The sequence below is a fragment of the Vitis vinifera genome, chromosome 4, assembly GCF_030704535.1.
Source record: "Vitis vinifera cultivar Pinot Noir 40024 chromosome 4, ASM3070453v1".
Lineage (NCBI taxonomy): Eukaryota > Viridiplantae > Streptophyta > Magnoliopsida > Vitales > Vitaceae > Vitis > Vitis vinifera.
The window spans coordinates 7,152,210-7,175,230 of record NC_081808.1 but is presented as its reverse complement, the minus strand read 5'-3'; the positions used below and the strand labels follow the sequence as shown (position 1 = coordinate 7,175,230).

At 33.3% G+C, this 23,021-nt stretch overlaps 2 protein-coding genes and 1 pseudogene across 2 annotated transcripts; 1 reads left to right on the top strand and 2 right to left on the bottom strand.

Moving 5' to 3' along the window:
• Positions 1–455: 455 nt before the first annotated feature.
• On the bottom strand, positions 456–3,087 carry LOC100256004 (aspartyl protease family protein At5g10770). Its single transcript, XM_002283434.4, has 2 exons — positions 2,858–3,087; positions 456–1,932 (listed from the first exon to the last, which is right to left on the bottom strand). The coding sequence occupies exons 1-2, from the start codon at positions 3,063–3,065 to the stop codon at positions 668–670; spliced, it is 1,473 nt and encodes a 490-aa protein (XP_002283470.1). The 5' UTR covers positions 3,066–3,087; the 3' UTR covers positions 456–667.
• Positions 3,088–5,119: 2,032 nt separating this feature from the next.
• Positions 5,120–14,279, bottom strand: LOC100244090 (eukaryotic translation initiation factor 3 subunit B). Its single transcript, XM_002285555.4, has 11 exons — positions 14,015–14,279; positions 13,103–13,337; positions 10,123–10,269; positions 8,212–8,340; positions 7,726–7,854; positions 7,556–7,639; positions 7,349–7,473; positions 7,058–7,256; positions 6,391–6,923; positions 6,113–6,221; positions 5,120–5,661 (listed from the first exon to the last, which is right to left on the bottom strand). The coding sequence occupies exons 1-11, from the start codon at positions 14,134–14,136 to the stop codon at positions 5,317–5,319; spliced, it is 2,157 nt and encodes a 718-aa protein (XP_002285591.1). The 5' UTR covers positions 14,137–14,279; the 3' UTR covers positions 5,120–5,316.
• A 1,107-nt stretch (positions 14,280–15,386) lies between these two features.
• On the top strand, positions 15,387–15,759 carry LOC104879060 (eukaryotic translation initiation factor 3 subunit B-like; annotated as a pseudogene).
• Positions 15,760–23,021: the final 7,262 nt, after the last annotated feature.

Here is a 23,021-nt window from a genome sequence, read left to right as displayed (position 1 = left end):
AATAAAGATTAAATTATTTTTATCTTTTAGTAATTTTTGTTTCAGTAGAATAAAAAAATTGTTTATAATTAAATAAATTATTTATCTTTAACTCATCCATAGTTATAGATTTAATTCTTATTTTTTAATAAGATTTAACTTGAATTTGATTTCATATTATTATAAATTAAATTTATAAAATAAAAAGTAAGACATTATTTTTAAAAATAATATAAATTCTTTCGTTTAAAAACAATTTTTTTAAACATTTTATCAAATACTCTTGTTTTTTAAAAAAAATTTAAAAAAATAGTTTTTAAAAAATTTTAAAAAAAAATAGTTTTTTATTCTTTATTTTGAAAACAATTTTAAAAAACACTTCCAAACGTCCTAAGTTTCGGTCTGTGGGTTGTGTATTATGTCTACTAACGAACTGTGAATGATATATTACATATATTCGTTTTTGCCATAGTGGATAAGTTCAAAACACATTTCGTTTATTACATTAGAAGTTACATTATTTGGCCTTTTTATATTCCACCCATATATTAAGTCTGGTGACTTAAGAAAACTTGGCGCATCCTAAATGGAAGCCCATATGCTTTACTTTGTATAACTGCTGCTTTTTCAAAGGATTGTCACACCTTTTGCCCATTTATTAATCCACCCTTGTATATGTATAAGGATTTTAGTTGCAGCCACTTGGGGCGAACCCAACCCTCCCTTCAGCGTCATCGTACACCACATGAATTGTTTTTTGCTGCACATTTCCTATTATGGCCACTTCATCGTCATCACTGTTTCCGGCAAAAGCCAGGCAGACTTGTGATACCTTCAAAACATAAATGATCCCTTCTGGAGCTAAGTCCATCTCCGCACCACCACTGAAGTAAAGAATGATCTTGGGTACTTTCACAGTCTTATATTTGCTAAGGTCATAGCAAGTGTCAAGTATAGAAACTCCCTTTACCCTTGGATAATCGGACATCAGTTCCCGGAAAACTTTCTGAACACTAGAGTATACTGTTGGGGGCAATCGACTTATGACTGTCCCCGAGTCTATGATGGTGCCTGCTGTGGAAAACACCGATTTAGGTATCGGTAATTTGCGTTCACCAACGCTTATCCCCACCATGTCCAGGAAGTAAAATGAGGGGTAGTCTGAGTTCACCTCAGACGGGGTAAACTTCACTGCTTTAGAATCTCCATCACCACTTCCAAAGGAAAGATATCCGGTTGAGCTGCTGGAAGATGGGAGGCAGTAGGAGAAAACTTTGCCATACTTTTGAGCTGTCTGAGACACAAGGGATAGAGGATTACGCGCTAATCCCAGCAACCCTGCTGTGCCACCAAATAGACCACGGTTATTTTGGCCACACCCGAATTGGAAATTATTGAACACATCTGTGGATGTCAAGGAAAGCTTTTCTCTAGCAAAGAATCCAATAGAGTAGGACCCGTCACCATATCGTATGCCGTAAAGACAAGTGGAGGATGAGCAGCCGGGAGAGTTGCCGGTGGCAGACTCGAGTTTTTCGCATGATGGTGAGTCACAAGAGACGTTAGAGTAAGAGAGGGATGTGGAGGGATCGAAGATGTGTTCTCGTTGTTGGTAACAATACCCTACACAGGGCTCACATTGAGTCCAAGTGAGGTCACTCCCAGTGTCAAATATGAAAGTGAGGTCTCTTTTTGGTGAGCCAAGGCCTACTGTCACTACATAGTTGCCTGATCCGAGTGTGCTTGCGGACTTGCTTGGGAGGGTGGCCTTAGAGGCCTTTAAATTGCTTCCACCTGCAAGGTTCTTGGCTAGCCTTGATTGAATTGAGGCGACGCGAGACTCGTCTTGGGCGAGTATCTGGGTGTGAGAGGGAGAATTGGCCTTGTGTGGTCTGAGTTTCGAACATGGTCCGTGTTTGTGAACCACTTCTAGAGATGCCCTTTGGTCATGGCCTAAAACAAATTGCCATCCATCACAAAATATTGACACATGTAGATATGACAAGACAATCAAAGGTCAGTGGCTTCCCTATTCAATCTAGTTACCAGCTTTTCCTTTTGTAATTGCACTCTCCTGCTTATAATTTTGTTTGTTTTGAATGCATGCAAGTAAAAGCCAAAATCATTGGGTGGACAAGTTTGTTCCCATATGAGAGGAAAAGTTCTATGGATTCCCAATTTTCTTTTTCTGTTTCCGGTTGCATTCTTTTGTTGAAATATATCATAGATTGCATTTTGTTCACTTTAAAAAGGTAGAAATAAATAAATGGGATAATTTCTTAATTACTAATAAAGCTAAAATGATGTTTGTTTTCTTAACTTTTTACCTAAAGCAACTTGCTTTCGGGTTTTAGATAATTTATTATTATTTTTTTATTAATTTATTACACACTTTCTAATTGAATAAAAAATAAAGTTAAAATATTTAACTTTTTAAATGCTAAACGTAATTTATTGGTTTTTCGTTACCTTTTAATACTTAATAGAAATAAAATATTAAAAATCAAACAATTTAATACTTAACATTATTAAAACATATTTAGTTTTAAATCCTATTTAAAATTAAGTAAAAAAACAAAAATCGATATTTAATTTTAAATTAAATAAAAAAAATAACAAGCAAACACCACCTAACTCTAACGATATATATATTTCAGAAATTAACTTCTAATGCAATTCTGTTGGCACTTGTTTATATAAAATTCATAGAGAATCAGTGCTTCAAATAGTGGAATAGTGAATCAGCTGGCACCATATAATTATTGATAGCATCATAACCTCTTATCAATGAATATGAATGAGAGAGATGGACATCAATATTGTGTGTGTGTGTGTGTGAGAGAGAGAGAGAGAGAGATGAATATGAATGAGAGAAAACCTTTGGGAGAGGGGCTGCAAGCACTTGATGGCATGAGAGAAGTGATATGAACATTGTGATGAATGGGTTGGACATGGTGGCTCTCTGCACTCTCTCTTCCTTCAATAGCAAAGCCACTCTTCAAGGAAAGAAGGGAAGCATACAGCAGAAACCTCAAGAGGCAGATGGTGGAAATGGGAGTGGCCATCAAATTAGCTCTCAGCTCCATCAATTATGTTCTCACAAGCACTTCACTGTCTGAGCCTTTTAACAAGAACCATCCCCTATATATAGATTTTTAAGTCTTTCCTGCCATCTATTGTGACATCTAAGTGGTTCTCATTCACAATCCAACTCCATTAATTTATGATATGAATAAAAATTTGAAAACAAAAAGGACAAATCAATACTCAACAGGTGGCACTAGGTGCCATGCATGCCCTTATGTAGTCCACTTTTGCTGCATTGATGTTATTTACAATTTCTTCTTCCCATTTCACATTTATATTATCTTGAGTAAATTTCACCTTTAACTTTTCATATATTTTATGGATAATGATGAAGAAAAAACATTTGAGTTTAACTTCAAATTTTATTTTTCTTCTTTGTTTGCTACATTTTCTAAGAACCGAAAACTAAGTGCATTTCAATACTATATGTTTGATTCTCAAAAAATTTAGAAGAAAAAGATAGGGAAAGAAAATAAAAAGGAAAAGTTCTTTAAAAAATAAATAAATAAATTTAAAGTTAATAAATTATTATTATACACTTACTTCAAACTCTTTTCACTTATTCAATAATTTTATATAATAATTAAATAATTTAAAAATACATAAATTTTTTATTAATTTTAATTATATTTGACTTTATTTTGTATTTTTTATAATACAATCAAATATAAAATAAAAAATAAAAAATAAATTTTTTTTAACATTTTTTTTTCTTAGTACTTTTAGGACACCAAACATAATTTAAATATCCACCATTTCGTAAAAGGAATTTCTATTTAATTTTCTGATTTTGTTGTCCTTAATTTTTCTAACTTCCAAGCTTGATATTCATATATCAAATTATTTACCAAAAATAAAAGGAAAGATAAATAACTTCAAAACTTGGTATTTATGGATAAAATTTAGTAAAAATGAAAAGGAAAAAAAAAAACCATTAGTTGTATATAGGGAGAAAAAAGCATCACTCCTGGAAGCATTCTAACAATCTTTTCCTCTGCAATAGTCTTTCTTATTCTAACTTTTACACCTCAAAGTTCATAGAACCCCACAACTAATGGATGGACCAATATGTGAGGTAGGATCTATATATTCATTATTTCATTGAAAATGAACAATATTGATGTGCTTTTCTAGATCCACGTTCACTATATGGCCACAGCTTCATGGAAAGTCCACGAGGCCACTAACATGTCCACTTCAAATTTCCATGCATTAACTGGGGTGACCCATCACCATTGGTGAGATTAGGTGCTTAGCCCACCTAATTCATGGCAAGACCCACTTCCACTTTCCACCCCTCAGTGCTATTGAACCAACCGTCCTGTATGATATTCGTACAGCCAGTTTCATTGGCTCCCCGTAAACTTCAATTCAACCAATGATAGGTGTTCATAGGAAATCAAAATGCAAGAAGCATGTTATTCTTAGGGTAATTAGTAAGATTTTTTTAAGCTATAAAAGCAGGTGTTGGTATTTTAAAATGTTTTAATTGTAATACAAAATGATTGAAGGAGGTAAGCAAGCGGGTTGGATGGAAACATTTGTCAGGCCACTGAGGAGGTGGTGATGAGTGACGATAGATGGAAATGAATGGCCTGAGAGGTGCGGCGACTTGACTTCATTCATATTGTGGGAGGCCGGGAATCAATCATGCTTGGAATAATATACATCTCGGTGGGCGCGGCACAAAGGCACATTCCATTGGACGGTAGTGGATGAAAGATACACTCTTTCCTAGACAAAAGACTGGTTGTATTTTCTTTGGCAGTATATGATCCTCATCTGTTGATCGTAATATCAGATCCGGATCTAACTTTGGTTGATTCCCTCATGTATCCAAGAACTCACGAAATTATTTGGGTTTCTTTAATTTATGCAGAATAATAACTTCAATTTCCGTAAAACAATTGTATAAAAATTTAAAACTCCACCTTAAGAGGTGTGTTGGGAGTCCAACATTATACAACATACTTTTTCCTGCTGTCCAACTAACTATCTTGTGTAGAACATGCTATAAATTTTGAGGGATCATCCAAACTGCTGCCCCAGAATGTGAAGACTAGCAAAATTCTTCAGATTATAACATAACTCTTCAAAGTCAATAGAGTATGACTAATCCCAGAATGATACAATAACAATAATAATAACATCAAACATTGAACCACAAAAATTTTAAGATCAAAGGGCCACCTACTTTTAAAAAAAGAGATTCATAAAATAAATTTACCGTAATTAGCGTCTACAGAACACTCACTCCTGATCCAAATCAAAAGAAAGCACCTCCTCTGAGACGTCCAACAGCTCCTCAACTTCAACTTCCTTAGCCTCGTACTCCTCTTCCTCGTCACTGGCTTCACCATCCCTGAGCCTCTGCCTCTCGGCTTTCTCTTCCTCATGCCACCGCTTCCAGTCATTGACCCACCTTTCCCATTCATCCTTCAACATCTTCCGCTTCTCACGATCCTGCTCACTTAATAACATAGAGACATCCTGGTCCTCTGCCTCGTACTTCTTACTGTACTTTTTCAAGTTCTTTGCTATCTCTTCCTCTTTCTCGGGACTCAAGAAGGATGGTGGTCGTGGACGCCACAAGAACTGTAAACATCAACAAAAAACAGGCTTCCTCAGATCATTAGATTATGTACCACCATGTGATCTATTGAATTCAGAATTTTTTTCTACACCATAATTGTATGTAGAAATGTCAGTTCCATGTAAAGAACATAAAACAAATGATGTTACAGATCATCATCGAGACAATTATGGTGTTGCTTCTTTCATTTCAATGACAGGTAAAAAATAATACCATAATAAAAATAAGTAAATTAATGTTTAAATTCTGTGATGATTTTATAAAATTGGTAAAAAGGTGTTGTAATGGTAAACTCCTCCCATCCTAAAGAGGGGAACAATAACATTAAATATGTTCATTTTCCAACATTATCCACTTGTACAATGTAATGGTAACTTGTTGTCAATAACCATTATGACAGCATCAAGAGAAAGACCATTTAAACCCAGGAGTTAATATTATAATTCATCTTACCTGGAAGAAGTGATCCTTTAGTATCCGATACAGGAGCTTGCCGTTGAAGGACCATATGTTAAAGCCATTTTCCATCTCATGAACTGAAGTAACTGAAGTTGCAACATACCTAAAGATGCAAAGAGTTAAATATCACAGCCAAGATACAAGCAATAGAACAAATGACTAAATTCCTTCTGATTACAGGAAATCGAATTTTTAAGGACAAGATAAATATTGTAAGATAACTGATATTTCATTTAGAAAACAAAACAATATAATAGTTCTTCCAAAACTACCTTCCAGTAGGATCCCATTCAATATCTGTAGCCATGAAATGTTCAGCAGTTGCCATGGTTTCAAGCTCATCAACATTGTAAAATTCCAACTGTCCATTGAATCCCTTCAGCCCTGCAAGTATGATATAGCGACCAGCTGGTGACCAGAAAAGGGCATTTGCCTGCTTCCCCTTGAGAGTAGTGAGTTTAGAGACCCGGCCTGTATTACTGCCACTACGCATCGTGTAAAAACTTACATCAGGCCTTGGGCTATCCCCATGAATAACCGCAAACCTATGACCTTTTGGTTCCCAAGCAAATGCAATAATCTTGTCATTCTTATTCTCAAGCTCCAAAACCTCAATTGGTATATCCCTTTCTTTAATTCGGAAAAGCTCAAAGCCAGTGTATGTGCTTTTCTTAGTTTTTGTGTATCGATCAACCTTAACAGCCAGGTAGTCCCCATTGCTTTGCCAGTACATTTTGCAGTCACTAACACTAAAGAGATTCTTCTGCCTCAACTCCTCTTTACTGGGGATTTGAACCAGACTCACCTGCATATTTTATGAAGTAAAGACCATTAATCAAATTTTAACTTGTCTATGGAAGAGAAGCAAAATATTAAAGGAAGAGAAGCAAAATATAAAAAGAAGAGAAAACTGGTTTTGCATGGAACAGCTGCACTCACCCTAGCAGGTTGATTCCCACCACCAAGTTCAGGAACAAAGAGGGCAAGAATGGGATCAGCTGGTGACCAACTTAAGTCCATAACATTTTCAACCTTCAAGGATTTCTTGTCAATAAGAGAAAACGTTTCTGTTTCATAGACAGAGATCACATTTTTCCCAATCCTGGCAAAGTACTTATCTTCTTTGCCGCCTCCCCACCTGGAGCAAGTCAAATAAGTAATACCAAAAATTGTCACTCAGGACAGAGAATAATGTGTTGTCCAGGTAAATTAATAGCAGAGACTGATCACCTGAAAACAGGCCAAGAGACCCCAGAAACACCCCCAGCTCCTCCAACTGAAAATTCGTCCATACTTCCCTTGAAATCTCTCATCACTTTTCCAGTTCTCACATCAAACACATTCAGAACAACCCTCTACATCAAGAGCTCACATTAGACATGGCTCTAAGCCAAAATTAACCAACAACGAATTAAAGGCATAGTAGAAAAAACTCACATGAGTATCGCGAGGATTGCTTGGTTCATGGCTGCTGTAGGTAACCAAATACTTCTCACCAGGGGAGAAATCAATCAGTTTAACCTGGAATTAAGATCACCAAATTTTAGGATCAATAGATCAAAAATAAAACATTAACTTAAAGAGTGAAATTAAATACCAAAATTAACCTGGGGATGAGCATAACGCATTAGGCGGTTGAAGGCAGTAGCACCTCCCCAGACAGCAGCACCCTGCCTGTGAACTGTTGCCAAGTAAGTCCCTAGTGGGGACCACTGCACAAAACTCTCAGTCCAGTACTGCAACAAAATAATACATTAACATTCATCTTAGCCACACAAGAATGATCAATCAAGAATTAAAAGAAGCAACTTATCCCACTTAACAAAGAAAAACGCTGAAAATGAATTGATACTATTATTTTTGGTTTGTGCAATATGGCATACTGCAGAAATTTGTGACAAGAGTCTAATAAAGATACACCACGATAAATCCAATGATGCATGCACAAACAGATACACCATCAATCCATAAGTTTTCAGTTCAAAGAAAAAAAAAAGACAATCTATTATTGATGGTCTCTCTATGGTTGTGAATGCCCATGTTAATGAAGTCTCAGTGATTATAATGAGACATTAATATATGTTTCAACTCACAGCACGTTTGTAAACAGGCTCAGGCTTCAAATGTCTTGCATCATTCCATAAAACCTCCGTGTCTGAGCCAGCACGAATCACAAACTGATCTCTTGCTTTTTCATCAGTAAGCCAGTGTTGTAAATTTTCCTGTAATCATATACAAGTACATTACATGGCAAATATTGGGAAACAAAATCATCATCTCACCAGAAAGAACCTGGAAGAGTCAGAATTTAGCAACAAAGTATCTGTTATAGGGGTGGAAAATGGTGGAAGAAATATATAAAAAAGGGAGCTCCATACAGAGTTCAGAAAGCAGATACTGAAGGGCAAAGAATTTCAACCCATAAGACGGCAGTGATAGAGAAACCTTACTCCACTTATCATTAGTGTATAAAGGTTAGGTAGGACTATGTTTAGTGGTTTCCTTGGAGGGAGTTTCCTTGTGTTTACTGGGGCTTTCAACTAGAAAGCAAGGTCTTTCTGAGATTGAGGATTGGACTACCATGGTTTAGAAAGTGCCACTGGGGAACAGGATTTTGGACTAATACAAATAGGAAATTTGGAATTTTACACTTCCAAATGATTTTCTATTCAAGTTAGTAACAGCTGATTTTGCAAAGGGGTCGGACACGTTTCAATGAGCTAGTATTACCAATCTTTTGTGGAATTTGAAAAGGATAGAGAAAGAGGAATGCACAGGCATTTCCAAGGCTGGCACATAAAGGAGGCATGTGCATCAGCCCAACTTGTGGATCAAATCACAGAAAAAACCAAGTTCATAGAATAGTCAACAAACAGGGGCAATTGGAGTGCAACAAGTATGGGAACCATCTCCCTTTCAAACTTAAACTCTTATATATACTATTACAACAGATGGCTGGTCATGAGATAACAACATAGATCTACCTAGTAAAAAAGTGGACTGGAAACTTCATCTGTAACACAATTGATTAAATAAAATGTTGCTCAAAACATCACAAAATCAAATATCAACATTCACTCATTGAGTAGATGAGACTTCATAAGCTTGTTTGAATGGAAATTAGAACATTTTTTAACAGGAAAAAGAAACATATTAGTAGACAAGGCAAAGTACAAAGGAGGACAACAAGATTCTTCAAGAGGTATGATTACAGAAAAAAAGAAACCCTAAATAATTGCAGATCCCATGAAACAAAGTAGAACCAAATATGTGAAAGCTAAATATATGCACTAATAATCACCACAAAATTCAACAAAGTTTTAAACATTAAGTAACTTATTCTTTAAAAAAAATTACAAAACAAATTAATTAGGTGATGCAAAGCAGCTGAGATGCCAAGGGAGGTTACAGTGAAGGAGTAATATAACTACCAATAAGTCTAGCAAGCACTCAAGTATAAGCATACTCACAAACATAATTTCTCAGAACCAACATATCATCCAGTGCCCAGTGGGCAGTTCAACCACAACAGCAAAAGCATCTCATGATGAAGAACTAACACCCTCTCTTTAGGGAGAAAAAAAAACAAAGACAAGGAAAATTTTAATTTTTCTCCTGGTTTCCCTTACATAGGATATAGGTAAGTCAATGAGAAGAGAGGATTATGAAGAAAGATATTGATAACTTCCCCTTCCAGACCCCAAAAATTTTCACCTCTAAAGAAACCTAGAATTGAAGTAGGAAAACCTTCCATCACTAGGTACAGGTATTTTTTAGGACCTAGGTATTTTTCCTTTCATTATCTCCACTTTTCTACAAACAAAGGGAAATAACTAAATTCTCCTCTTCTGATTACCTCCACTTCTCCAACAAAGGGAAATAATTAAATTTCCTCTTCTCCATTTCACCATCAAATTAACTAGTCTATAACGCACAAGCAGAAAGTAAGAGAGAAGATAACAAGAGAGCGACACAACATAGGGAGAACAAATTGAAATGGTTACCCCAGGGGTATATGGCTTGGTTTCAGGAGGTGCCCACTCATCAGGAACTTTCATGAACCTGTCAAAGTCATCAAACATATTTACAGCAAATATATGCGCCCTGTCCAACTTGTACCCATTGGTCTTCTCCCGAGCAAGCTCGGCTTCCTGCAACAACGACCAATAATTTTCAGATGCAATGACAAAATGCATTATATCAATCAGCACCATGATGAAGAGCACAATTGACTCCAATAGTTGATGATTAGAGATTTTCCATACACTAACAGGATAATATAAGTTTCGAAAATAGAAACTAGCATAAAAGGTGGTATTTTTACAATAATTATCCGATGGAATGGTGTTCCAAAGCTTTTCATCATATGGTGTGTCAGGTGGCCCATAAACAACTGAGAACTGTCCCTGTGCCTGGAATTGCATACACAAATCAGAGTACCAACTAGGCACACTTCCTAAAGTGGTCTAGAGCTTTCATAAACACAGCAATTTTCTAAAGAACTGACGTACAAAGAATGCAATTTTGGATTCACTGTTACTCCTGAGCAATAAAAAACCATTGCCCAAGCATTTTCCAGTTGATTGCCAATATCTTAGCAAGAACACAACAAATCCTGGTTACTTACTTGCTCAAAAAAACCTGAACTTAAGAATGTGGATATTCGATAGCAACCCTTACACCTTTTAAAATATAAGAGATACTCCCTACTTATCAATATAATTATAAATACACATTTGCACGCACACATGTGTGTGCATATGTGTGTGTGTGATAATCCTTATAAAATAAATAAATTCAAAATTAGCCAAAACGAAAATGAGTGAAAATTAATCAGAAACACTGCAGACCTATTCAAAATTAGCGAAAGGAAAAATGAATGAAGATGACTTAGAAACATTGGATGCCCATTGTCATTAGATTATAAAGAAAAATTCATTTTTTCAACGTTTCTCAAAATCTTCAAGAGTGTGGATTAGCAAATTGGTGAGGCTAGGCTAGGCTAGGCTAGACTAGAACCCTTCCAATAGACTAGCTAATGCTAACATTCAAGGAGTTGGACCTAGTAGGAGGCCAAAAAAGTGCAATTCTAATCTCAAACATCCATTTAGCAAGGAGGCTACCAAAACAAAATTGAGGGGGCCAAGATTTCCCCTGACCAATTTAGGCTATCTTAATCTAGATTAGTGATTACTGCAAAACAAAAAAATCAAAGTATAAAACAAGCTTTATAAGTAAAAAGGAAAAGAAAAAAAATAAAGAACAAAAGAAGAAGAAGAAGAAGAACAAAAAGAACATCAACAACAACGAAGAGGATATTGATTTAATATTCAAAATAAAATCACAGTTCATCCAATATAAACATAGGAAAATATCATAACACAGTAGGAGAACATCATACATACATAGTGGAAAGCTTTGTTACATGAACTTAAGTACAAGTGTCAGGAGCAGGTTTGTATCTAAGTTTCAGATTTGTTTAGTTTCCAAATCTTAGAATATGGAGACACAAGGAAAAGGTTGAAGCAATCTAACTTCCCTTTATTCTTGTTCTGTCCCTTGGTATAATTTGAAGTGCATGACTAAGAATCTCTAACATGATTCCAACATTACCTACAACGAATTGAAAATTTCTACTCACTTTCTTTGTGGGACACAACAGTTGGATGCATATTTTAACAGTGGACACATGATACATATCCCACACTCAAATCCTCGTCAAGTTATATCCACTATAGGTATTTTACACACTTTAAAGAGACCATGTAGTATAAGCAGCAACTAAATATTAAATATATAATCAGATAAAGGCATGCTTACACGTGGAGAGCCCAATCCTTCCCCAATCGGAGAGGATTTTGTAAATCCCAGGCAGCTTATTTTTGGGAAGTTACAGGGGAATGGCTCTCAGTCTACATATTTTCACAGAAAGTAGTTTCTATAACCCAAATCCACCTAAAAGTAGTTTATCATTTCATCTTCACCCTATGTTCTGGAAGTCACAATCTGGAGCACAGAAAGATGTGTACAGGATGCAGCCTCCCTGACATGGAAGATTCTGCAACCAGAAGATAGATCACATGTCTACATCCATTCCAGAAACTACTTTCCTTCAAAATAAACCAAGCATAAACACCTTTCTAGATAACTTGTTCCAAGAAAATGTCTTTATCAAAACAATAAGAAAAGTAGGAAACAGTATACCATTCTAAGCGGGAAACAGCCAACAAAACCAATGCTTTGAGATAAATTGAGCTTAAATTTTAAAAAGATAACAAGAAAGTTTTTCAAAAACCACATTCCTTTGAAAGAACAAGCCTTAAGGAAAACATATTCTCTGATAAGACTGTTTCAGGAAACTATTTTTTCCATCAAAAACCAGAGATCTAAGAAACAATACCTCACTCTAGTTTAGTAGTCTTGTTGAAACTATGAAGGCATCTTTATCCTCTTTTGCCAACCAAAACAAAAAATTCTATAGTTTACCTTTCTTGTATTTCCCCCCAAGTTTTCTCAGAAACCAATAGTTGAAAATGTAATCACTCTAATTGTAAATTAAAAATAAAATTATATTCATGCAAAGATTTTTAAAATAAATATTTCAAATTAGATCAATTTTATTTCCTTTTATTTTCCTCAGATTTCTTGGCAAGATTAATTTCATAATCATGAGTAATTTGCATACCTCTTTTGCACAATTGAATAAGCATGCCAATACAACAATTGGAAAAAAATGCACTGTCATATAATTATATAAATATTCTATATTCTTGTAAAAGAATAAATACAAAAGCAGCAGAATCTCAGTGTATATCACACATCATTCAGCCATTAGATAAGTAAGAAAAATAACAAAACCGGAAAAGACCCTCAGATCAAGACCCCAAACCCTCCCAAATCGTCAATAAAATCAAAGAAAAAACTTGATTTAAATTCCTTGGATTTTTTTATGTATGTGGAGAAGGGATAAAAAGGAGAGGATACCTGAGGGGTATTATACTCAATAAAGCAATAACCCAATGTTTTCTGGGTATCAGAATCAACAGGCATCCAAAGTCCATCCTCCTTAATGACACCAATCTGACTGTAAATTTTGCGAACAACCCCTTCAAGCTTCTCAAATTTCTCACGAGGAACAACAGGGAGATTATCCACAACAATGATGTTACCAAAACCAGAATCGTATTCAAGAGGATCCTCTTCATGAAGATCATCATCACTGCCAAAAAACAAAATAAAAGAAAATTACTGACTTGTTTATGGGGATACTCAGAAAGTGGGAATGCTGAGGCTCCACACTTATAAACCTAAAACTTCAAAGCAGTCCCAAAACTCCCAAACCCCGCAATTATCGTCGACAATGACATGGAATCTCCATGTTAACATCTTCTCCACGGTGTTACAACCAATATTTGATATTATTGGTTTCTAATTTGATGGCCCAACAATGGTTTGTCAAAATCTTGTACATAGCAGTCACAGGATTCCGCCACTCTATTCGGTAGGGATTACCCTAACTTATTTTTCTTGCTGGTTCATTACAAAAAACGACTTAAATCATCTAGACTTGGAAAATAAATCCTGTCCAGTTCCGTAAATTGGTTTTCTGACTGTATTAAACTAAACAGTTCAGTTAGAATTCCAAAGGACCCTCTCCATGAAGATCATCGACCTCACCCCCACAAAATAGATTTCAAGAGATAAAAGAAAAGAAAATTTCAGCTCAAAAAACATATGCTCTTCTCAATGTATTGGAGAAAAATATATGAAAAATATGAGATAACACGTTTCAACTCCAACAAAGAAAGCAAGCTTTGAGTAGAGTGAATCCAAACCCTAGGTTTGATTTCTGAGGATTTTCTAAGGAAAATAAAACCAAAATAGTAAGGATTTTACCTTGTGATGCCAAAATCTTCCCCAGGGGGGAGACGTATGGAATCGAAGTCAATATTCGAAACATCGATCCCAAGGGTAGAGGCCGTCGCTCTGATATCTTCCATCGATATCACCTCCGCCATGTTGAGAAGGTGATTGAGAGTGAAAAGACAAAAATTTGGGCAGAAAACAGAGAAACGATGAGACGAATTAGGGTTTTGTGTAGGGGAACTTGGGGAGAAAGGAGCACAAAAGGCTGAGACGAAACAGGGCTTTGGTTAGAAGGACTATAAGGTAGGGTTGGGCCTTGGGCTTCAGCATGGGCTTGGGCTTAGAACTATTTAAGTCAATATTTGTTTTAATATGGTAGTTGAAAACTATTTTCAATATTTTTTAAAGTATTAATTGGAAGTCATATAAAAATATTTTTTTTCAACTACTAGTTTTTAAAAAATATTTTTTAAAATATTCTACTTCTTTCAAAATATATTTTTTATATTACACATTTTTGTGGATATTATATCTTATATTAAGATTTTTTTTTTTAAAAATAAATATATTTATTAAAATATAATATTTTTAAAACTATTTTCAAATTTGTAACGCTTTTTAAGATATCAATTGGAAGTTCTTTTTTAAGAGACAACTTGAATTTAAGCATTGAAGTTGTCTTTTTTAGAAACAATTTTCAATTGAATTCCTTACAAGATTTGGAAATGTTTCTTGAATTTATAATTTTAAAAAAAAAGTTTATTAATATGGTAGTTTCAAAGAAATCAGGGTGGGGCGAGACCAAACAAATTCATCCCCAAATAAAGTCATGCCCAAAATTACCCCAAACTTGTCTCTAGGAATGGCAATGGGCGGGCTCGGGACGGGTCGCCCCCATCCCAACCCTGCCCCGTTTATTAAAAACAATTCTCATCCCTGTCACGTTTAAAAAATTAAATAGTGCGGGGTAGGCGGGTATGGGAATCTCATACCCGCCCCGCCCCATTTAGCTTTTTTATTTTTATTTTTAAAAAAAATCACTTTTAAAATTTTTAATTACATTAAAATAAATATATTTTATAAATAATAAAATTATTATATTTTTTATAACTTACTTTATTAAAAAAATTTATTATTATCTATATATTAAAAATAGTAAAATAAAATTTTAAATTAAATTAATTTTAAAATTTAAATTAAATTAAATTTTAAAATTAATTTTATATATAAACGGGGCGGGGCGGAGTGGGATGGGGCAATACCCGAACCCGTCCCGGGTTTTAAAAAAAAATCTCATACCCGTCCTAAACCCGTTTATTAAATTTAAACTCCGTCCTATTAGGGGCAGGGCGGGGCGGGTACCCCAAAAAACCCACCCCATTGTCATCCTTACGGTTGTCTCATGCTTAAAAGAAATTCCGAATTGAAGAAATGGGATATGCCAATTGAGGTTTTGGAGCTTGAGAATAAGAATGACAGCTTGGAAACCAAAAGGCCAAAGGTTTGCGGTTGTTCATGGGGGGAGCCTAGGGCCTGATGTAAGTTTTTACTCGATGCGTAGTGGCGGCAATGCAGGCCAGGTCTCGAAACCCACTGCTCTCAAAGGGAAGCAGGCAAATGCTCTTTTCTGGTCTCCTGCTGGTCGCTATATCATACTTGCAGGGCTGAAGGGATTCAATGGACGGTTGGAATTTTACAATGTTGATGAGCTTGAAACCATGGCGACAGCTGAGCATTTCATGGCTACGCATATTGAATGGGATCCCACAGGATGACAGTTTCAGGAAAACTATTATGTTGTTTGGTTTCCTAAATGAAATATCACTTACCCCACAGTATTTATCTTGTTCTTAAAATTTGTTTCCTGTAAGTAGAAGGAATTTAGCCATTTGTGTTTCAAGTGATTACTAACATAGAAAATATTTTTTTTAAAAATAAGAGAATGTTTACCAATGATTTAAAAAAATGTTTTTAGTCTTTTTAACATTTAAAAAATTTTATTTTTCAAACATAAAAAAGACTAAAAACACTTCATAAAATCACTACTAAACATACTCTAAAAGTGCGTTTAATAATGATTTAAAAAGTTTTTATAACTTTTTAATACTTAAAAATTAAAAAAAAAATTGAAATATTAAAAAAAAAACTAAAAAAAAATTTCTAAAATCAGAGTACCAAACATACTCTTAAGTATTTGACTTTTAAAATTTTTAAAAATTATTTATAGTATTTTTCAAAAGAAAACACCTTCATTAAAAATATTTCAAATAAAAACATTGTAAAATACAATCTTAAGTAGATATCAACTTACCAGAATTAGATACTACCTACCTTTCAGAGGTCAAACTCGTTTGGCAGATGAACATTAAGTTGTTTTTGTGTTTTCAAACAAAACATCTTAAAAATGTTTTCGTTGTTTTTTACACTATTCAAAGAACAAGAAAAAAATGGGATGTTCTCCATATTTTCACCCTAATCTTTTCTTTTTCATGGCTGGTTTTTGCCTCCGCGAGTTCTTTCATTCTTCAGTTCAAACCATGATTCAAAGTCATGGTATCGGTTACTGACTTGGAGGGTCTTGAGGCATATCGGTCTCGATGTATTGAGCGATATGTAAAATAAGTTAATTAGACAATTCAAAAAATTATAAAAATATTATGTAAATTATTAGAAAAATATATACAATTAAATAAGCTAAAAAAATTAATAAAATAAAATTGTCTCACATTTAACATTATTTAAATAGTTATAAAAGTATTTGCTCAAAGTTATTTATGATAATGCTAATAAAAGAAAATTATTTTATTTCAAATATAATAACATTTTTACTAACAAACATACAATACAATAATCAATTCCATGTTGAATGACGAGGGGGTTCAAAATCATCATCATCAGTTCTACGACGAGTATACAAATTAGGGTGGCAATTCCCATAGTGAGGATATGGTTGAAAGAATTGTTCATAACTTGAATATGTTGGCTGAGATGATTGGCTTGATGATCCATAATCAGGAAAATATGGTTTCGAAGGCTATTCGGGATCAACACCATATTGATAGTATCCAAAACCTCGATAAGCAATGCTACTGCTACTAGAAGATTGATCATATCCATATGAATCACTAGCTCATGTTCTAGTATTTGAATATCCCTCTGGATGCATCATTGGAAATCGATCAAAATCATTTCTACTGAAAGTACGGGAAGAGCTATCACGGTCTCTAAAGTTGTGATATGATTTATCATCTACCCTTCTGAAAGACAGCCTTGATCATATACCCAAATTCTGTAAGTGCTCATCAATACAATGATAATTTGATTTATGATAATCATGCCCACTAGAATAATCATCATCGCTAGGAAATGTAGTTAGTATTTCCAAATGTTTTTGTTGTTCCCATATCCCTGGTCGATATCCATGATTTGTATCTTGTGTAGCATAGTAATTTTCACCTCTTTATGCCCATGACATGCCAGGATCTACTTGACTAACATAACCTCCCCCAGTGCTACCATCTCCTCCAGTACCCTCACCAGTGTCACCAACTCCTCTATTGCCCGCACTAGTGCCACCACCCCGCCTACTGCCCCCATTGTCACCATCATCACTACTAGAACTTGAAGAAATTGTTCTAAGAGCCTTACATTTACGACGGAAATCAACATCTCTTTCTTGTGTAGCATTACTTGTACTCCTACTAACTTTACAATTTGTGGCACCATCATCTTCATGAATTGTTTCTCTACCTTCTTCATTAGTGGGAAGACATTTATCCAACCAATCCAAATTATTAGATGATAAAATAAGCTCATCTCCTTCTCGTATCTAGTCATCTAATATATCATCATCATTAAAGATATGATTCAGATCAATTGGATTGTATAAATCTTCATTGTTTTGCTCTTGCATCAAATTCTTAACTCGAAGTCGCATATTGTAGTGCACATAAACTAACTTATGCAACTTTTTCGTTGTCAAACGGTTGCGCAACTTGGTGTGAATCAATGACCATGTGCTCCAATTTCTTTCACAACTTAATGAAAAACAAGTTTGGCTTAAAATTTTAACAACAATCTTTTGTAGATATGGACTTTCGTCGCCATAGTTGTTCCACCATTCAGCTATAATAAAAAAATGCATACTTATTAATAATTATGATATATTTAACAAAAAATTATGATAATTTTATATTTGTAATAGACGTAAATGTATTGAGTACTTAGAAGAGATTGATTTATTGTTTTCTTTGTAAGTGCACTTCCAAATTCTCCTTGGCTGTCAACAAATAATTTCACCTACATCATTAACAATTTTTTTTGTTAATGCACATTACATATACAAAATGTATTATATAAAGGTCACAAACTATTATTATACCTCGTTAATAGTTTTTGCTTGTCTATCCAAATCTAGCTCTAATATCTTGATAACCTCCTTTAATTCAATTTTAATTTCCGGATGGTTGGAGAAATGCTTTGAATATTGGAACTTTGGATTTAAAAAATATGTTATCATAAGTTAAATAATGATTAGTCTATAATAATTTGTACTTGAAAAAAATAATAAAAAATATATAAAGAATTTTTTTATTATCTGCAGCATGCAAATGTCTGTGCAATTAACCTTCCCACCTTCTATCAATGACTTCCCAATCCTTTTCCCATTGCTTGACTGATGCCTTGATAACCAATTTAGCTCTATTCATTGCTTCATAAATGATTGATAGTGTGGGCTTTTATCTTGATCAACCAATTTCAATACTTTGACGAAAGGTTCTATGATGGTTTGAACTTCCCCTACCTTCTTCCAAAATCGATCAATTAAGATAAGGTTGGATACCTTATCTCTTAGACTTTTTTTGCTCCTATCTTTATTGAATTCACGCCACTCATTTGTTGTGCACATTCTCTTCAAATCAGCCTCATAACGTATAAGACTCTCAAGTGAAATGAATTCAGTGGCAAAACGGGTTATTCCTAACCTTAACAGATCTCTATCATTGGTGAACACTTTCATCAAATTCACTACTTTCAAGCTATTATAAATAAATCCTATGATCATCTTAGTTTGATCTAATGTCTCCTTAATCTACTTCATGCTTGCAATATCTTCAAGCATTAAATCAATACAGTAGTCTGCACAAGGAGACCAAAACAAATGTTTCCGCTTCTCCATCAACAACATACCGATTGCTTTAAAACTTGCCTCATTATTAGTGACTACTTGAACAACATTTTCCTCCCCAACCTCCTCTACAACTTTATCCATAAGGGAAAAGATGTAGTCTACTGCCTTAGGTATGTTGGTAGTGTCAACTGAAGAATGATATATCATACTTCTATCACAATAAATCATGAAATTGATGATAGGCTTTCTAGTCCTAGAACTCCAACCATCACACATGATTGTGCACCCATATATAAGTCATTTAGCCTTCAATGTTGTTATATATACCTCAAGCTCTTGCACCTCCTCTTCCAAATATGTATTTCCAATTTGGTATCCCGTGGGACCCTTGATGGTTGGACTTGCTTCTGCTATGGTAGTAAGGCCCACTATTAGTTGCATTAAAGGGTATTGCATTAAAGAGAAAGAATTTAGAAATAGTTTTACCCACTTTCTTCATGCTTTCAATAGAAAACAAGTTTTTTTTTATTGATTTATGCTTTGATGGGAACATATAAGGATCAATTCCTTTTGGAGGTATGCTAGCTCCTTCTCTTACACTAAAGCTACGTGTCAGTCCGCGCTTAATCCTAGCATTAGAAGGTTGTGAGGAACTACCACCCTTCTAATGCTCTTGTTTACCTTCTTCAACAATTCAACGACTTTTTTTCATTGCTTGTTTCATTTGTCTTCTTTCAAAATCAGTCATAGCAACTTCCTCAATTTCATCATCAAAATCACCATCTTCATGTTTATTTAAGGAACTCAAAAGTCATTCCTTTTTTTTTTCTTTACCTGTGCTTTTTCTTTTGAAGTATTAGACATATGTTGTGTAACACTATCTGACACTTCTATTGATACACGTGGACATCCTTCCACTTGTCCAAATATATGTGCGATGTGCTGTTTTAATCTTGTTATACCGTCATGTATAACTTTCCCACAATATTTACACTTTGTGGTTCTTCTACTACCACCAACAAGTTCTGCATGCTCCCAACCAATATCATGTTTTGAAGCCATTTTGAAATTTTAACCTAACCATGTATAAAAGGAACACAACTTACTTTTCAAATTAAATATATATAAACACATTTATATAAGAATTAGAATATTCAATTTTCCACTCACTTATATGTTTCATATTGTTACCATATAAAAATAAATTCTACTAAAAAAACAATAAACACGATCTCACCTAAGTTCATCATCTTTTGTTTTCCACTTATTTATATATATTTTTAATTAAAATAAATAATAGTTAAATAAATGAATATTTTTATAAAAAAAATTCTTTTAAAAAAGTTTGTTTTGATAATTATCGATTTTATTGTAATTTAATTGTAGAATATTATAAAATAAAAAATCTACATGATATATGAAGTAAAATTGATTCAAATATAAATGTAATTTACCATGTAAATGCATACCCTTCATTCCGTATTATTAAATCATTTATGATTATTTGAAAAAAAAATTTGTTTTAAATAATTATTAATTTTCTAATGTAATTTAATTTTGCAATATTATAAGATAAAACATAAATTAAAAATACAATATCTATACCATATAAAGTTTACCATACAAATGTATTTTATATTTTTATACCATACAAAAATAATTTAGTGAACCAATTTATTGTTTTGATAATTATTCATTTTCTATTGTAATTTAATTGTAGAATATTATAAAATAAAAAATCTACATGATATAATGAAGTAAAATCAATTCAAATATAAATTTAATTTTTCTATACCATGTAAATACATACCCTTCATTCCGTATTATTAAATCATTTATGATTATTTGAAAAAAAATTGTTTTAAATAATTATTAATTTTTTAATGTAATTTAATTTTTTAATATTATAATATAAAAACATAAATTAAAAATACAATATATGTACCATATAAATGTATTTTATATTTCTATACCATACAAAAAGAATTTAGTGAACCAATTTAATATTATAAGATAAAAAAATCACATAATTTAATAAATTAAAAATATAATTTCTATATAAAATAAAAACGTTACATATAAATATATTTAATATCATCATAATATAATATTATCATTATGAATTCTCCAATTTCATATAAACATTATTTTCAAATTCTTCAATTTCATAACATTACATCTATACATTACTTTACACTACATACATGAATTTCCTAATTTTGCCAATTTAAATACATGTAAATCAATTTAATATTATAAAAATAAAATACTACATAATTTAATAAATTAAAAATATAATCTCAACATAATAAGGTAAATCAAATTTTAAATATATTTTTAATTGATTCAAATTATGTAATTTTTTAAATCTAATCTCAAATTATGAATTAAATTAGCCAGCAAAATATAATTTACCAATTTATATAATTAGATTCATTAAATTAAAAATATAATCTGGTGTGACTATGACAGTGTGGGTGTGTTGATTTAAATAAGGTAAATCAAACTTTATCTTAAAAATATAATCTTGACTATGACCATGTAGAGGTGTTTTGATTGAAATAAGGTAAATCAAACTTTACCTTTAATATCTGTTGGCTTCTTCCCCAAAAACTCTTGCCTGCTATCTTCTTCCTCAACACACCACAACGAGCACGATCTGCAGCCTCTCAGACAACTCGGACCTTCCCACTACTACCACACAAACACAAACGGAGGGATGAGGGTTGCCTTGCCAGCGTCCAGTCACCGTTACGACACCGGCAATGCACCAAAGATGAAAATTCTACACTCCGGCAATTGTGGATTTAGGGTTAAGTAAGTGATTCTTCAACCGTGTCTCTTTTTAAATGCTTTTGAAAGGGTCACGGGTTTGTTTCAAATTTTCATAAGTTTGTTTCAAATTTTCACGGGTTTTCTTTTGCAGAGGAATCTCTAATTTCTCTGAAAATTTTGATTCTTATCGTGATGAGTTTCTTTTGTAGGGAATCTGTTGATTGTTTTTTTTTTTCATCGGGTTGACTGAGTTAACTCGAAATATCAGTCGGGTCATCCGAGTCCAATCGATTCAAGGCCAAGTCTAGGTATAAATTGTATCTAGTATCGAACTCGTCGCGGCTAACTTCAAGGCGGATACAACTCAACTGAGTCGTACCAGACTCGACCGATTTTTTGAACCTTGGTTCAAATGGATGTGTTGTTCTGACATGGAGCAATTGTTATCTATTGGAGCTTGCATGAACTTTTTTTTTTTTTTTTTTTCATTTTGCTTTCTCTCATCTCTAGACACCTTTTTTATTTTTCCTTTTATGGGTATGAAAGAAAAGATAATCTATGTTAGGATCCAAGATAACACAACAACTTCTCATCATTTCTTGTTCAACACAACCAATAACAAAAACCTCAAAATTCTCTCTCCCTCAATTTTCTCAACAATCAAACAAGACCATACTTAAAAAAATATTGAAGAAAAAAAGAATAATAACAAAAAAAAAAAAAAAAAAAACTGAGTAAATAAAACAATCATTTCTTTGTGTGAGAATTCAGAAATTCTGGAAACTTCACTTGTTGATTCCATTTATTTTTGTATTTTTCTCTTTGGAGTTGAATTTCTTTAGATTTTAAAGATAAAAAGGTTGTAGTTTTAGGACTGTGGGAATACGTGGACTGTTGGGTAAGAAAGTAAAGAAAGAAGTAATCCCTTTTCATATTTTTTTTTTCTTTTATTAACTCAAACATTTTTTTTTTTGCAAACAAAAATTGTTTCTTAGAATTCAGTTCCCAAACATATTTTTATTTCTAAAAACACAAAAAAAAAGTATTCTAAATACTGTTCTAAAAAGTTCTTTTCCATAAAAGTTTTTTAAAATTCTTCCCAAAGAAGCCCTAAGTATTTTTCCTCTTGAT

Excerpts from the sequence above, each read along its gene's own strand:
- LOC100256004 (XM_002283434.4), bottom strand. The coding sequence starts at position 3,065 with ATGGAGCTGAGAGCTAATTTGATGGCCACTCCCATTTCCACCATCTGC. Across the intron at positions 1,933-2,857 it reads TTGCAGCCCCTCTCCCAAAG|GCCATGACCAAAGGGCATCT; the intron begins GTTTTCTCTCAT and ends AATTTGTTTTAG.
- LOC100244090 (XM_002285555.4), bottom strand. The coding sequence starts at position 14,136 with ATGGCGGAGGTGATATCGATGGAAGATATCAGAGCGACGGCCTCTACC. Across the intron at positions 8,341-10,122 it reads CCAAGCCATATACCCCTGGG|GAAAATTTACAACACTGGCT; the intron begins GTAACCATTTCA and ends ATATGATTACAG. Across the intron at positions 7,474-7,555 it reads GCAATCCTCGCGATACTCAT|AGGGTTGTTCTGAATGTGTT; the intron begins GTGAGTTTTTTC and ends CTCTTGATGTAG.